At 38.1% G+C, this 18,315-nt stretch overlaps 1 protein-coding gene across 6 annotated transcripts in view; it reads right to left on the bottom strand.

The window, feature by feature from the left end:
* Positions 1 to 18,315, bottom strand: part of TFDP1 (transcription factor Dp-1) — a 47,069-nt gene that overhangs the window by 16,494 nt on the left and 12,260 nt on the right. For all 6 annotated transcript variants that reach the window (XM_029999115.2, XM_029999113.2, XM_029999116.2 and 3 more), the window contains 2 exons: positions 15,979 to 16,045; positions 1,412 to 1,518 (listed from right to left, as the gene is read on the bottom strand). In XM_029999115.2, the coding sequence (XP_029854975.1) occupies positions 1,412 to 1,518; positions 15,979 to 16,045 (174 nt within the window). The remainder of the gene's footprint in view (positions 1 to 1,411; positions 1,519 to 15,978; positions 16,046 to 18,315) is intronic.

Genomic DNA, 18,315 nt, shown 5'->3' with positions numbered 1-18,315 from the left:
AAAAAAAAATTAACGCTAATACTTTCAGAGTAAGACTTAAAGTGCTGAAAAAATTATGATTGCAAATGTAAACTTCCGACAGTAATGATACTAACAAAACCACCATAAAGAGTAGTTATTATTTCAGAATCATATTTTTTTAACAGCGATACCATGTAAAATTAATCATAGATAATACAGATGAGGATTTGTCAATTTAAACTTGTGATGGAAGACACACAAATTTATTTCATATGTATATAAACATTGTTGTAAACATTACTTTACTCATTGTCGAAACTTTAAAAAAGCATCAGATGATCCGTAATTTCATCATTATCCCCTCTTTGGGTACTTTAAGGAAACGTTTTGTAAGTTACCTGAAAGATCATTTCATTTTCAACACTAAACTCAAGTATGTACACAGTCTCACAGTAATGCCTAGAAGGGACACCATCTGTGTCATTATGGCCTATGATCTATACTTAAAACATTCTCCTCCTACTGCTGGTTACTGATTTTAAATTAAAATAATGCCTAACTACTCTGCATTTCCTTGGTTGGAAATTTATTGATAAAATGCCTCCTACTGAAGGAGCAATTTCATTCAGTTAAATTCATTTCGCTACACTCTACTTTCCAAGTGGTTGCTGGAAGCAGTTAATTCACTGCCACTGCCGGAAATACAGCACAGTGAATGATCTGCACTACACCTGTACAGTTCAAGCGGTACAGTTTATAGATTCAAGCAGCCTCAATTATAAAACACCCTTTAGAGCTTAGAGTTGGGAAAGGCAGGTGGGGAACTGCTTTTCTGTCAAGAAGAAACCCAAATATAAGACATTCCATTTCAGATGTTTACACATTACAGTTGCTTTCCAGAAGATGAATTGAGACCAACCCTTTTCAGATCACCAAATTTTAATTTTGATCACTATAAAAGTGACTTCTCATAACCTATGTATTATCTATTGCAGTATTAGATTCTTTGAAACCTCTAACTTCACGTACCTCACACGAAGCTCACAATATGTATTTAAGCAAAAGAGTATCTAAATTAAGCACTAAGAAACGTAGCTCTGTTTTCAATTTTGTTCCACTAACTTCAACCTCAATAAAAACGTGCTTATGGACTTCATTTATATTTCCCTATGGCAGATTTCAAAGCAGAATCTGAAAGACCCCCTGGTTTTAAGTGGCAAGACTAGCAAAAGATAAAGCTACCAGAATATTCAGGTATCTGCATGTTGATTTGAGAGTCATCTTTGCATTTCTTTATGCAAAGGAACATTTGCTTTAACCTAAGTCTATTAAAATTACAAACAAGCTTTATCTGCCCATGACAAGTGATTCCGACTACCAAGCTACAAGTGAGATTTACAGTATGTGTAAGTAACAGTATAAGCAATAAAAAAAAACGCAGTCTCCTTACCACTTGTTGTGCAATGTTGACATTAGACTGTCCGAATGTTTTTGGCAGGAGCTGTTTTCCAAGCGTATTTACTGTAGAAGGATGAACAGCCAATAGAGAAACAACACCTAAAACAAATGCAAATACATAGCTTCAGGTCAGCCACATTGTACTGTTTTAGCAATTCCAGTTTCATCTATACTACCAATGCGTATTAATAGAAACTTTCTCCTACGTAACCTGTAAGGTTACGTAGTATGATCTAGTATGAACATGTTTTAATTCTTGTATTCCAATTTTTCTCTCAAAACAGAGTAATAGAGGTAACTGGTATGTGACAGAAAGCCTAATTGCCTCCTCTTCTACTCATATCCTTTGTGTCTACAGAAATTTTTTCCCGCACCACCTGAAAAACATGCCCAACACCCCAGCATATGACATACCCTTCTGACGCATGCTGGTCTACAGGAAGTAAGATTGGGCTAGCACTGGACTTTCCAAGAGAATATTCCCAACTTTCCTCTAAGTGTCCCCGCCCAGCTGAAGGCAGGGAATTAAAGAACAAAAGCCTTCAAGAATCCAATATTTGAGCAAAATACATGCAACACAGTAGACAAACCCTGCAAGGAAAGCTGCTCTCTCCCTGTTCATAAGCCATCCACAATCAGCATTGATAGGTAAGTAAGTCTTAAGCCATGTTAAGCAAAAATTCAACTACAAAAATAGCAAGCCAGGTATCCTCTAGCAATGTGATGCTCCATGCCACAGTGTAAAAAAGACCAACAAAACAAAACAAACAAAACAGAAGCAACAAAGACTGACTACAGAAAAAGAATAAAGGGACAAACAAGTCTTAAAATACTGGAGACATTTATTTTGCTGAACCATCTGTCATTTGGTTGTCAGATGAGAGGTTTAGCAGTTCTTTCCCTCAGATCACTTTTAAAGGGGCCAATGGGGCCAGAAGGACTTGGCACAACTCCCACTCCTCTTCCTTTCATCCATTATCCAGTACAGAAGCAATAAGCAAGCATTTTTACAATGGTTGTATCAGGAAGGGCCCTAATGATGCCTACCATCCCCCTTATGCATTCAGGTAGTCTACAGAAAGTTAAGGATAAGTCAAATCTTGTTTAAGGCCTTGTTTTCCTAGCTAGGCTTGTATTTCCTAGCTGCTATTACTACACCATGTCAAACTGATAGCTTCATGCAAGAACCTATTCTCAGTCCCCCAAATCTGACCAGGATGCAGCAGCCTGACATTCTTCCATTATTCACCAACTTTCCAGTGCTCTTTCAGAAAATCAGCAGCTATTCTAGTTTGTAACCAAAGACTGTTATGCTTTCCTGTCCCTTCAAGCACACCCATCACTATCGTGGCTGTTTTGTGTTTGTTCTTCCTCTCTGCAGAATGCAGTAAAGCAATATAAACTACCCTGGCTATTAGTGCTTGTGTATCTTCTCAGCTTCCCGGAGGTCAGCATGTCTTTTTTTAACCTCTTCCTCATTGCTTTAAATACAACAAAGCAATCTGAAGATCGCATTTCGAGTTGAGTAAAGTAAGAGTTGTAACTGCTTTCCAAAATTAAGATGCCTTTGATCACCTTTCCTTACTTTTGATGGTTCTTGTTGCCCATATACTTTCTAGTTCTCCTACCCTTTATTTTTATTTTTGCAGAGGACAGGGCTGGACATATTATTTATGACAAAGGAATGCCATATGTTATTATATAACTCTATAGCACATTTTCTATTTTATTCCCTGTTCCTTTCCAAATAAGTCTCAAAATTCAATGTGCTTGTTCCCTACCAAACACCAATACCACATTTTCATAATATAACCTACCAGGACTTCAAGATCTTTCTTGAGTGCTAATAGCTCACTTGGAGTACTCATTGTATCTAGTTTGGTTTTCACCAATTATTAACCCATGCAGGGACCGTCCCATTCTATGACACCTTAGTTTCTTTAACAGGCTGATTAAGGACCTTGATAATCAAGGGGGGTTTGTTGTTATTTTTAAGAAATCCAAGGACATCACACTGATTAGATAAGCCTTATCCACATGGTTGTTGACTCTTTCAAAGTATGACTTTGAAAAGACTAACTTCCCTTTTCGCCTCCCTCTAGAAAAGCCTTGTTAACTCCTGCCCATTATCATATTTGTCCATATGTCTACTTCTCTGTTATGCGCTCAACTGATTTCCCTAACAAAAGTCTGACTTACTCATCTGCAGTTATCTGAGCCCTTCAGAAACTGGTGCAGGATATGTGGCTTTCTATCCTTCCGGTACTATATGAATTACACATATACTGAGTTAGCAGGACAGAAGTACCATTGTTAGGTCCTTTAAGAATATGCAGGTAGATAATTCTCTGGCCATGATGATTTCTAACTATTCCTGTTATCAGTTTTTTCCTAAGACAACAACTTGTAACAATACTTCAGTAAGACAACTTCATAATGAACAGTGTTGCCACGAGACTCTCCCTCATCATCTTGATCATCTGTCTACTCTTCAGATGCACTCAGAGACTTCATTCTTCTGGTATGTTTAAAAATAAAGTAATCCTTTATGCTATCGTGTTGTTTCTTAAAAACTTTTACGCAGTCAATAAAGACAAATGCAAAAATCTTGCGTTTGTGACAGTGTAAGTCCACGCAACAGCAGAGGTGGAGTGGTTAGGAAGCAGATGTGCAGAAAAGGACCTGGGGGTCTGGGTGGACAATAAGCTGAATGTGACCCAGAAGTACACCCCTACGGTAATGAAGACTTAACCGCATCCTGTGCTGCATTTGGAAGAGTACAGCAATAAGTGATTATTCCCTTTTACTCCAGCACTCTTTAAGCTGTACCTGGATTACTCTGTTCAGTTTTAGGGCCCACAGTGCAAGAAAGGCATTAACAAAGAGGAGAGAGTCCAGCAGAAAGACACTAACATGGCTGGGGTACTGGAGCATACGATGTACAAGGAGAAGCTGAGGGAGCTTGGTACGTGCAGCCTGTGGAAGAGAAGATTAAGGTGGAGCAAGGGGTATTATTTGTGGGAATCCGATCATTGCCTTCAACTATTAAAAGGAGAGTCACAGAGATGACAGCAGACAGAACAAAAGGAAAAGACGGAACAGTCACAAGTTGCTGCACAGCTAATTCCAACCAGACACGAGGAAAAAATTCACAATGAGAAAGGTAAAGCACAGCAACAGGTTGCCTACAAGGTTCCCTGCAGATATACTGAAAAATTCAACTACTGAAGGCTCTGTGCTTCGAAGCTGGCCCTGGTCTGATTGTAAGGTTAGATTAGATGGCCTCCAGCCTCCTTATTATTAATTTAATTCTATTAACACAAACGGCTATCTTGCAACTAAAACATCTGCGTAAAGGGAAGAGTACCCACGATGCTTCTTTAAAATTTTTAATTACATTAACATTTCATGTGGTGCTGTGCCAGAGTTAATTGATGCAACTGAATCAACCTGGCTCTATACAGAAACAGCAAGGTAACGTCTGTCTCTACAGCACAAACTGATTGGCAAGGAAACGCAAATGTAACTGGAAGAACAGTACGACACACTTCACAGTTCGAAGCAAAGTCAAAGTCAACCTATAAAAGATAATCATACTAAATAGGAAAGAGCATAACTGCTCAACAATAGAAAGAAAAAAAATTGAGTGTTTTGGTTTTTTTTTTAAAAAGGGGACCTTCAATTTGTCTCTGCGCCAGAGCATCCAACTATTTTCTCATTTACCTGATGTGCAAACATTTTTCTCATATCCACCTGCATTTTCATCAAAGGCTCATAATGCTCTGGTTTCATAGTGGGTTTGTGTCTGTGGTTTGTTTGTTTGTTTGTTAAGTATACAAGCAGAAATAATTTCATTAACTTAGCTTTGCGAGTGACTGACAGCTCAGTTTCTCGAAGGAATTTTACTAATCATTTGTTAATTACTGTTACTCTTACAGCAATTACCGCAATCCAAATAATCCTGTACTTTGTGGCCAACATACGGTGTGCATAACAGCATGTAAAAATTAAAACCACAAGTTTGCAAACAGTTTTGCTGGCACCAACTCTTCTTTATTTTCAAAACAAACACATTATTAATACTGCTAGTTCTGACACGTCTTTTTTTTTTTTTTTTCCCCTTTCTTCTTCTAAAGACTTCAAAAACCATGGGAAAAGGCCACGTAAAACAGGAAAAAAAAATGTATACAGAAGGATACAACTACTACTTAAATTCTCAGTCTCCCTAACATGGCCAGTTTGGAAGACTACTCTTAGTAACTTATAAGCAGTCATTAAACCTAAAGGGAAGTAGAACTTCACCAATATGAAGTTCCAGAACTACCTCCAAACAGAAGATAATGATACAGATGGGATCAAGGAGTAATGTTGTATAAAACTTGCACAGCGAAAGCAGCAGCACCCTTTAACAAAACCTGTTATTTATCTGTCTACAAACTGTTCCAGATTAAGTGTTCTCTTCACACAGAGCATGCTGTAAATAGCCGCCTTTGGTTACTCATTGTGTTTAGGGAAGAACTTCTGAACTGGATCTTTGCTTGCATATAAAAACAAATCCGAGAATTTTACCAAAAAGGAAGAATCCCTTGCAGATTTTTAGCAGTAAAAAGGACTGGTGATACAGCCAATTATGAACATTTTCAGTAATTTGAGATGCCACAGAAAAAAAACACAGTACATCTAAACTTAGAGAAAGGAGTGCCCTCTGCAGACAAAGCAGTGGATCTCTCTCAAAGCTGACTGCTCCAGTTCATAAACAGTAATGACTTTGAATTTGGTGTTTCAGTTCAAGGAGGATGGGCTGAGGTACTCCTTGCCTCAGGAGCAGAAATCCCATTCATTCTAGGTGCTGTACCATTTTCTAATGTAGTCAGTCTTTATGTTTTCTCTACTTGTGAGAGAGCAACAGGAATGATGCAACAACAGAAGTCAACAGAAAAACAAGTCGGTTTCCTGATAATGCTGTCTCTTAACAAAGTCTTGTCAGTCTGTCTTCTAGTGTAGAAGCAATATTGTATATGAGAGAACTGGACTTGGTAAGAAGGTATTTTGCAAGCACTTTCTGCATTATTACAACCCCAAAAAAGAACGTACAGAACAAGAGAATGGTTTGTCAGAAGGCAAAGTAATTCCTTTACCATCTCCTGCAACGGTCTCAACCGAACTCTGTCCAGCGGGCCAATTTGTAAGTAAATACTCTACGTGATCAAAGGTTAGGAGTTAAGCAAAGGGTTATTTTAAGAAAAGTCTAAAGAAAATTAACCTTGCAGGTGACATTTTGCAGTACAACTGCTTATAACCACTCTAACGAACTCTACAAACTTTTGTCTTTATTACATAACGAACTTTGAAATTGACGGTTTTAACAGCGCAGATGGAATCTAGCTTAACAACAGCTACACAACTCAAAGGCAGCAACATTTTTAAGCCAGTATCAATACAAGTCAAATATGACTTACACTCTCAAAAAGATAACGTTACTATCAATAAACTGATAAAACTCTTAACTAAGAGAGTATCAGTTGAAGAGCCCAATGGGTCTCTTTTCAGAGACCAAAAAAGCCCAGTGAGACTTCCCACGAACAAGAGGATTTAAGGAAGTGACACAGACACTAGACTCCATTGCGATTGTCACTTCTGAGAAGGTCAAGTGCCATCTGGAACATTACATTCCTTATTTCGGGAACTTTAAAAAAGTTAATAGGAATAGAATTTATATAAAGCCAGGGTACCTATACTGCTTAAGATGCAAATGATTGATATAAGATTACATGAAAGCTATGAGAATTATCTGGAAAATGTTATAGATTCAGTTTTAGCAGTCTTCCATATGTGGATTTTTTTCTTCCTTCTGGTAAGAAGAGAGAGAGGAGGAGGGGGAATTCGACATCAGCATCACTAACAAAATTCCATGCTGTCACTGTTTTGTAAAGCAAATACAGACCAAGCTAATTCCAGCTCCAAACCTGTCCATCAAACCAACTGCTTAGAATAAACAAAACCCTAAATAACAAAAAGCAAACTAGTCTTAAGTACACAATCTGCCCCTCTTTCCAGTGTGTCACCTCCCAACCCCAAGCTGGTGTCTACAGAAAATTGTCTGAAAAACTACCGAGTTTGGAATCAAAAAGTGGGCAGGGTCTCTTACAGGAATGTAAAGTAGCTTAAGTCCACCTATTTTTCGGCAAAGGTTCTTTTTTCAATTGAAAAGCTCCAAGTTATCAAGTTACAGATTTCTCTCAGGGTCTTTGCAAGTCATGGGCCTTACTACAGACACCGCTATAGTATTCTAGAAGACGTTACATTAGAGTCACTGAACTTTAGTCATGGCCTCTACTTGTCTTCATACCATCTTCAGCTATTTCTTATTTGCCACTATCCTACTGAAGAAAGTTGCATTTAGCTAGTTCAGCCATGTAGTCGACAGCTCAGTATGCCTTTAGTAGTACCCTCCCTCCTAGTAAAGTAAGAGCAAAGCACCCGCATGTCCTGCAAACAGGAGTAAAAACAACAGTGTGAAATCATTCAGAACTGCAGATTTATAGAAGCTTTCTAACTCTTTCTTTGGATTCTGTACAAGACAATGCATTTATTTCCAATATGGGATGGGGGGGAAAGTATGACACAAGAATTACAAAAAGATGAGCTACTTCTAAAACATCTTTCATTAATCAGAAGTACCATTCTATGCAGTTATTTAGGCTGCTGTCAATAAAATTGACAGCAATATGCCTTACGGCAATTTATCCCATGCACTTGAGAGTTTTCAGTTGCCCACTTTTACTTGGCTTCTCTGCTACCGCAGAAACTTCCACAGCTAACTCCAGCTCCTGGGCTTCAGAAAAAATTGCCCAGTGACCAGGCTACAGGTTCTCTTCCTCAAGGCATTAGAAAGCAACAGAAATCTAAAAAAACCCCCAAGTTTGTTTTGTGGCTTTTTTTTTTTTTTTTAAAGGTATGGGAGACCTCATGAAAGCTCATCATGGAGACTGAGAGATAAGGAAGGCAGATCTTACGAAAAACTGAAGTTCATTACTTCACATAACAGTCTAGTTCACAGAAATAGTAGTAAAGATGTGCCTTTGAAGACTCCAAATAATGAAAACCCAAAAGCTCACTAGAGAGTGGAAGAATCTCTAGAAGGCTCCAGATCTTCATGCAGTTCAAACACAGGTGCACAACCTCTGAAGCAGACAGAGATGAATCCTGCTTTGGACAGCAGTGAAGCAGAGCTCAGAACATCATCTATAGTCAAGATGGGAAATAATGCACACAAAGTGAGAATTTCAGAGCTACAGAAAGCTGGTATGGCAGTCAGGACACAACCAAGTTGAGGGAAGTCCTCAACTTATCTACACAACTATCACTGAACAAGAGGTAACAAAAGAAACATCTAAAAGAAACATCCTAACAAGAAAAAGCTTTCTGTATGAATTAATCGGGTAAGCTTCCACCTCTTTCTCTACCTCAAAGCATCATGACAGCAGGAAACAAGTGTACTTAAGTCACAAACCCCATTAATCTGCCTCAATACAGTGACCAACGCAATGTTTGACAACAATCTCATTCAACCCCAGCGCTAGATACAGATGAAATGGAAATCAAATGCCAAGCAGTTCCCTCAAGGCCTATTTACAGTATTTTCTATGCATTTTGCTTTATAAAATCTACCCTAAATCATTGAGCGTGAACCGTTGCTTTCTTTGAAGTGTAAGAGGAGTCTTGAAGACACAACTGGGATAAAAAAATTAGTTTAAAGGTGTCATTTAAAGTGCCTTTTATCCAGTCCACCTCACCTTCAAAGAAAAATCATTCCTTATCACACAAGCATCAACTTGACTAGTTTTATATTATTAGATTACTTATATATACAGAATATGTATAAAGGGGGTACTTAGAAGATCTGGGAAAGAAGACAGAGGTGGCAATTATATCCTAGGAGCTGATTCCTCAGATGTCACTCCTGTGAAGCTGCAGTTTTTAAAGTCTCTCTTGCAAACACCATAGATATTTTATGATTAGTTATACGCTAATTTTCAGAAAACACTGAAGTCTTTTTGAACCTATCAACCTACCATAAGCTTTGACAACACACAGGTGATTGTCTCTAGTTGTGTGCCAAGTCAAGTAAAAATACCTCTGCTTATTCAACAAGTCACACCAACCTGTTAAGACAACAAGCATGCTTATACAGCAAATCTGAGCACTTTTAGAAAGACACTGATCTTCCCCGGTGTGTAGTACTACTAAGTTCTTAAGTAATTTCTTACATCAACTCAGACTTTCAGGTGATTCTCATCATCCTTAGATATGACTAGTAATACTTTAGCTAGTACAAATCAGTCTTTCCAAGTCTGTGTTGAAATAAACTGTGGTCTACCTTTAGACTTTTTAAAAGTCTTTTTAGACTTTTCAAAATATCATTCCTATCTGCAATATCAGTTTTATTTCCTGAGCTTGACTTTAGATAATAATAATTGTTTGGATTTACCTCAGCTGCAATAATACACAGGCATATTATAACCAATGTTCAGGCATATATCTGTTTCCTAAAGCATAAATCACAGGCTCTGAAATAGATACCTACTTCTGTTCCAGAGGAACAATTCCAGTCACTGACAAAAATCAGGGAGAGTTTGAGCTTGCCAATAAAACTAAAAATAACACTACATTGCAGAAGTTTCTTGTCATATAAAGAACAAGACAATCTTACAGTTAGGCAGTGTTGAAATCTAAGAGTCTAAATACACCTTAAAAAATTACATATTTGACTACAATTTTTTTTTTCAATTACCAAATCTGAAATGAAAATAAAACTAAAGTTCTTTTTGTCCATAAAATGTGAAACCTTATTTTAAAGTGTAAGAGGTAAAAGGAGCTAAAGACATCTTTTACAAGTATTTTCGGGTTACATACCAATAATGCCACCTACTGGCATGACAGAAGATCCAGATTTTCTTCGGAATAATTTTAAAATTACTTTAAGAGCTTTAATTTCAATATAATGTTAAATACCATTCTTTTCCCTTGCACTCATCTGAAGCAGATAATTTCTTTCACCCAAATTTCTTCACAAGTAAGGGGCAGGATTAGAATTGAACAGTGTTCTATTTAATATTTAAATATCAACACTAATCTGAATATAGCAAGGACCAGAAGGTAGCAGTTTTCTTCAAAATGCAACCTCCTGGAACAGCAAAATTCAAGGACCTTCACATCCTTCTGAAACAGTGGGGCCCAGAACTGCAGACGGTACTCGAGGTGAGGCCGCACCAACGCTGAATACAGCGGGATCGTCCCCTCTTCTGACCGGCCGGTCACGCTGTGTTTGATGCCCCCCAGGATGGGGTTTGCCCTCTTGGCTGCCAGGGCACGCTGCTGACTCGTACTGAGCCTGCTGTCGACCAGCACCCCCAGAATCCTTTTTATTAAACCCAATCCTGAACACAGGGTAGGTAACAAGGAAAGGAAAGGGCCCTGTGTAATGATGTTCTCAGCAATTGAGGCTTTAGGGAAAAATATATGTAATTGGTATTTTGGAATGAGCCAAGGAAACTTGCAACTGCTTCCAGTGGGATTTAGCATTCCTCCACAATGTCACAATTGAAGCTGGCAGTAAATAAAACAGCACAGGACAAGCAGCAGGTATCAAACCAAGTGGCTTTATTAGAGTTCATCAGTGAGAGGACATCTGGATATACAGCTACCTTTTGCTGCGCATGTTAACTCATGAGCAGTCACTAGCAAAGCTACGTTTTAAAAAGGATTTCCTGCAGCAAAAACCTCCGTTCTCAGACACTCCCTGCACATTGCATTGCTGCTTCTCTCCTGAACAAGGTTACAGCAGAAAACCATCTTCCTGGTTACCAAGTACACCAAACCTTTCACAGTCATACTTGTACCAAACCAAACCACTCCAGACCAAATCTGGGGATTTGTACCACTTAAACTCTACCAAACTACAAACTCCACAGACCTTGCACTTAACAGGAAAGCTGCACTAAGATGTAAATGTCATACCTCATGTCGTTCCAGGAGAAGTTAGAGACTTTCAACAGCACCATCTTGGAGCCAAACATACTGAAAACCCTCATTACCTAAGTTTCCTCATCCAAGGACTGGCAAATACTCAAATAGTAAACAAATTTATCCCAAACATACGTATTTGCATCAAGAAGAAAAACTAACTAGATGGTACGTTTTCTGAAACCTTTATAAGATCTAGGAATCAATATGGCCTTAGATCAAACAGCGGTTGATATAACCGGTGTATTGCTCCACTGATACTTTCCAAAGATTTAACTTTAAGAATTAGCCTTCTAGACTAAATTCTCAGCGGTGAAGGAATAGAAGTAGGCAGAGCGAAAATCTTCTTCCAGTGAGCAGAGCCAACAGTGTCATCTTAATACAAGGGAAAACTTGCACCTTGCTTGAGAGCAGCTCCATGGAACACTTTTTTCAGGGCTAAATGTGGTGTTATGCTCCAGTAATGGAAATACACAGAGGTATCAGAAAACACAGGTGAATTTACACCCAACCTCTTCTGGAGGTTGCACAAGCACTGGGGGAAGCACAGGCTTCCAGCTCATTTATACCACATACAGACTGATACCTCTGACTCCACACTAAAGATGTTTTTGAAGACAGACATTTTTAGAGCATTTTCTAGAATGGTATTTTATGTTCATGACCAATTTACTCAAAATTACATGCATTATGAACTAAACAATTATTTTATCTTTTTTTACGATTTTCTCCTCTTAAAACAAATGAAGTCAGTCTCGGCTTTAAAACCAAAATCCTAACCTGGAGTTCATGGTTGAGACCAGTCTCTCCAAAATGAATTAGACTGAAGCATGTCCCCACTAGCTGAAGGAAAAAGGCTGTCTAGGCTGGTAACCTGTTTCTGACAGTGGATATTAGTGGATAATCAGGGAATGAATGTAGGGATAGGACTTGCATACAGAGATAATTCCCTAAAATACCCTCTCTGTCCCAGATTCTACAGCTTTAGGACTTTTTGAACAGGAGGTTGTTCAGCATAACTGTTCAGCATAACTGCTGAGCAAGATGTCTCCTTTTCATCATTCATCTAAGAAACAACAGCAACATACCCTAACAAAACTCAGTCTAAAAATAACCTGTTCACAGTTCCCAGATTTCTGCCAGTGCAGATTAAAAATTTACAGAAGTCCATTTACAGGCTATTCTGAAAGTGTTGCAGCAAAGCTGTTCAGGCTGTTAAGAACTGTTGCATAATAACCTGTTTTGGCCAGAAGTGTCAACCTTTGCTTATCTTTCATAGCTGATTTATATACCTACCACTTAGTCCTATACTCACCTTATAGACCTTTGATGAAGTGTTAAAGAACCGTTTCAAGAGAAATATTCTATTCTCTGTCTCCCAAACCATGCTTTTGCAAGCATGTCCTTATGACCCAGCAGAAAAGTAATTTTTTTTTTTTTTGTCCTCTACCACAGCCCTGAAACCTTTATTCCTCTGACAGCTGAGTTCCTCCTCCTTTGACATCTGGCTGGCACCATGAAGAAACTGAAGCAAGTCGTAAGTTTCTTGTTGAGGTTGCATTCTTAAGTTGCTGAGTCTCTCAAAGTTGGACTTTTCTGAAAAGATGTTGGAATGCACCCTCTAATACTACTAATCCAATGACCCTGAGTGCTGTGAGAGCATAAGGAGAATGAACTTCAAAAAGTAGGCAGGTTCCTGCATTCTCCCTGAAGAGCCTGCCCTACTACTGTTGTCGGAGGCAGCATTGGGCTAAGCAAACCACTCCTCTGACACAGCAGGGAGATTTGATCCCATATCAACAATGCAATGTATTCTCAAACTCTCCTTGTGATTGACTTGCAATTTCCAGAAAAGGCTCCTTCCTTTTAAATCTGGAGCGAGAGGAGGGAGAGGACCCCACTTTTAATGATGACCACCAAAGAAGAAAAGAAAGATTCTTTCCTGACCTCCTTCAATACACTTCTGCTACCCTGTGGAAAGCTTACTCTGTGTTTACCTATTGCTGTGGACTGAATCCTCTTCAATGTGAAATTAAGAGAAATTTTGCACAAACTTAGCAAGACAATGGAGGACTGGACTTTTTGATATAATGGCATGTAACGTAGACAGCTACTTTTAGAAAGTATAGTACTTTTGTGTATACTAGTTACATTTAAAATTCCAACATTTAAAGACTACACAAAAACCCTAAAAATTATAAGAAAGTGGCAACAGAAAATGGGTACTACTTTAGTGAATAAATTCTGATACATATCTGAATACTTTAATGACAAAATATTTGCTATTTTAAGCTCTGATTAAGACTACAGAGCCTGCATATAAAACACAGACAAGTTAGAGGCAAGAAACATAAAACGATCAAGCCAAGAAAAACAGTTGTTTCTTCTCAATATTAAGAATTAGTTGCTGTCCATTAACTTTACAAAACTCCTCTAAAAGCAGTGTGGTGCAGAAATTAACTGAGGGTAGCTTAGTTTGCTTGTATTATTGCTTGTATTATTATGTGGCATGAAAACAGAGCTCAACTCTCAAACTGGAGGAGCTAATAAACTACTTAATCACTTGAATTTATTTTAGAAATTCTACAAGCAATGAAATGGCCTCTATTTTGCCCAATTCTACTTTAAGAGCTACGTAATAATGGAAGATTCACATTTCCAATTCTTGCTGTCTAGACTGCACTCTCTGTTTTGACTAGCTCTCCACTGACTGTATGTAACAGGGTCTTAGACACAGGCGCCTACATGGGTGTAAATGTCCCCATAAGTATCTGCCCTGACAAAACCATCAGTTTTACTGCCCATAGGGGTAGGGACAGTGGTACAGCTGTTAAGGATCAGGTATTTACCTGCACACTTTTATTGCTCAGGGGCGTGTGACTGTGTTTACAAGTATACACGTGGACCAGTTAATAAGTGTCAGTTATTCAACACCTGGTGCCTTCTCCATCAAAAGTGGATCATGGCAGATTAGATGGACAGCCCCCTTTTGTAAAGCAATGCGTATTTTAGACAAGGGAATGTCAAAGAGAGCCTAGTGAGATTCCAATAAAATACTTGATGTAACTAGAAAAAACTGTTAGTTAAACTGGTGGTGACAGAAATTAGAAGTTCTGCAGGTTGGGAAAATAAATGCTTAAATTAGTTTCCTGAAATGGTATATAAAAGGCTAGAGCAATACTACTAATGGATTTCACCTGAACTGGACTACAGGTTAATCTGAGAGTACTAGCATTATCCAACAATGTATAAAATCAATAGATCTGTCAACAGTGAGGTTTATGAGAGCATCAGACAAGAAGCAGGAGGTGATGCTGTCCTAATAAATTTCACCCTACTTAGTACAGTCTATCAAAGCAGACCATCTGTCACACACAAGAATAAACCAGACTATCATCATTTGGAAGCAACAACAAAGGAAAACGGCCATTTCACCAAAATCTGTTGTCAGATGCCCATGACCCAAACATGACATTGCATAGAAAAATTACTGATACCTCTTGTACAAATATGACTGCCACTTCACTCGGAGTCATATATACTATTTTGGTCACTTGCATTCAAGACAGTTGATCAAAGCAATCAACTAGGCTCAAAGAATGACAATAAGGAAAAGAGAAAGAGCTCATCTGACGAGGAATCTAGGAAATGGTGACTAGTTGGCCTGTCAAACTAAAGACTGTTAAGATACCCAATTGTTATTTATAAAGAGTAGCTAAACATACTGGAGAAAACTATTAAGCTGAAAAATACCACTGCCACCAGCAAAATGCATAAACTGGCAAGAATATACTTAACTGGAAATCAGAGAATAGTTCTACAGCCTTACTACGGAAACAGCCTTCCCGTAAGAATACAGGGGACAAAAATCTTATCTTCACATATAGCATAATCAGTTTACAGAAGAGGTTATATGACATAGCTGTCCAGAACTGCAGGTGACTGGAACTCAGTGGTGCTTCTGTTTTTATTTCCAACAATGCTAATTGTAAAGTGCAGCTCCTAACTCCTCAAACATTTAGATACTCTTAGTTTTTGAGCTTACATATCAAATTCAAGTTTATAGCCTGTGTTTTATTAAATTGCTTGATTACATTACACTATCATACATGCACAGCCATTATCTGCAAGTCCAAACCAGTTCTGTTCAAAATATTTTTTCAGATAGGCTTGCACTAGTGTGGATGCACCATCGTAAAAACTGTCATAACCCATTTTAAATTTCTACACTCCTGCATTTTTCCCATTTGCTAAAATGCACTGCCCCAAAAGACGTTTTAGACCATCCTGGCCTTTATACTTACACACAAGCTACACTAACGAGAAGATCACATATGGGATGACAAACCACCACTGAACTTCACGTGCGGTTTAAAGACAATTATAAACCACAGAAAATCTACAGTTTGCTTGCTGATTATATAACTTAAGATAAGCTTTACAAAAACTATGCTAAGAAAGCAGTTTAAAGGCAGTAATAATCATAACTAAAAATCAAGAAATGGAGAGTCTTACTAAAAATTGTGTTCTTACCTTTTCCAGGACTTAGGTTTTGGTCTATAAACACCTTAAGCTCTCCATTGGCTTCAATTAGTCCAGCCTGCAAAAGAAAGTAACTTTTATTAAATTTACAAACACAGATAGTCTTTTATTGTTAAAGATGGAAGACATTGTACCAGAAGTCTCTGCTGCTACCACTCGCATTTTGTCACAAATCTGCTGGTAGGTAATGGCACTGTTTGTGGCATAGTATTTGCCAAATTTTAAAATCTTGATTTTATAAATACCATATTCTTAAAAAGCAAGCAGAAAATCAGTTTACACCTACTTTGCTACTTTATGTCCTAACCAAGGCCTCACAGTGTACATGCACTGTTTTAACAGATAGCTGAACACCCTTCTAATTAGAACCACTGACACTTGCGACTACACCTTTCTCTGTGTAAATACCATTTACCTACCACAGAAGCTAACAATATTATAGCAAAAACAGTAGAGGTGGTATAGTGCCTTAAGCCATTTTAATCGGAAGAAAAGCATTAAAAAACACCTTGAGCTTTTAAATTATTATTTTTTTAAAGATCAGAATATAAAGGTCTTAAGCAAAAGAGCTATAGGATGACATACAAGTTGATAAAGTAATCACCATCCCTTGAGAAAGCTCACAGTAGAAGTTATTTTTAAAAATACTATTAATTTCTGGATAGAAAACATTTGACACAGTCATTCCTTGATATCTCCAGACAAAAGAGTTCCAAAAAAATAACGAACACAGGACACACAGTTTCCATTTAGAAAGAAGAGCAAGAAAGTCAACACTTGCACTTAACCATAATTTAGCATGGGGTGTTACAGAGGCTGAAAAGTCCCTAGCTGCATTTTGTGCATAGCTGGTATTTGCAGGCTGCTGCTGATCTTCAGGAGACAATTAAGTGGTTTGCTGTCAGTTAGCAGCAAAGCTTTTCCCTTAAAAGTCTACCTGAAGAGCTCTACTTACGATTTGCCACAAGTTCAGCAAACTAAGCGAGCCACCAGAGGATGCTGTGGTGCTGTTATCAGCCAGGTGTATGACAGCAAATTAAGACACGGAACTTTACAGGAGGGGAAACTTTCTCTCCTCAGTGAAAGGCAAGGGGGGAAAAAGAAGATGACCAACCACTGGGGACAGGCTGGGAAGTGAGCAGAAGAGAAATTTTGCTAAGGGAAGCATAAAGAGCAGTGGCCTGTAACGGCATGGCAGCAATGAGGACCTGGTGGCACAAAGAAAACGTGAGGAGACAGTGGAACTGATGGGTGGAATGAAGAGTCTGTGGCAGTTCTGTCCTCCGTTCTCCTAATTTCCACCCCAAAAGTAACAAAATAGCATTGTTTTAAGGAGACTGCAACAACTTACCAGTACACACACCCTGCCTGTTCTCCGTCTTGCCCACAGTAAGGATTCAAAGGTCCATCTGAACAAATGACAGTTCTACTGCCCTGTTCCCAGGCACCAGAGCTTTTTATAAGCCTAACTCTTCATCACACTTACTACGTAATTCAGCAGGGCAACAGACTATATCAGACACTTTCAAAGAAAGAAGGCATACTCATCAACATGAAATCAGTATCATGTACAAAGACATTATCAGAGCTACAAAGATGTTACTAGAGCTACGCTCTATGACAATACAACATTCCAGAACGCTGGAACCCACTGTGCTATATGAAGATCAATTTTTGGTTAAGTGTTACACTGTACTCCCATTCTACCTCTATTTCACAACAAGAGTGTCAAACCACACAGGAAGTGCAGTCTCATTGTCATAATTTCTTTAAATGCAGTACTTCAGTTTCTATTCAACAGCAGAAAGAAGAGGCTTGTACTCAAGGATTCCTGCAAATCCTCTTTTCCATGAGGATCAAAAGATATCAGTAAGACTGGAAAGACATTTAATATACTGAGTTTGTGATCAGTGGACCACCAGGAAAATGGCTGTTTTAATCTATAATGTCTTTCATTTTAGAAGCACATGAATTTAATAATTTTGGATTATTAAATCCATTCATCAGTTTAATATGCAAAAGCAAACTTGCATTGAATTCACATGTCACTTACAGTGATAATCCAAAACCAAATATTTAAGCTGCGATATTCAGCAAATTCAAGTATTAAATGCAAATCATTATTTCAATAACTGGCAAATTATGCAATTCAGTAATCAATTACTTATTGCTCCCTTCCTATTTTTTTTTAAACTAGAATGGTCTCCAATATAACCATTTCTATTAATTCATTTTATTCTTAAGTATTCAACCAGCCACCATAACAGTATCAAATAATCTCATAAGCTTCAAGTTTTCTTCTACATAATTAAAATATACAATGAAAAA

The sequence above is a fragment of the Aquila chrysaetos genome, chromosome 23, assembly GCF_900496995.4.
Source record: "Aquila chrysaetos chrysaetos chromosome 23, bAquChr1.4, whole genome shotgun sequence".
In the NCBI taxonomy this organism is placed as follows: Eukaryota; Metazoa; Chordata; class Aves; order Accipitriformes; family Accipitridae; genus Aquila; species Aquila chrysaetos.
This window is presented reverse-complemented; position numbering and strand designations above follow the sequence as displayed.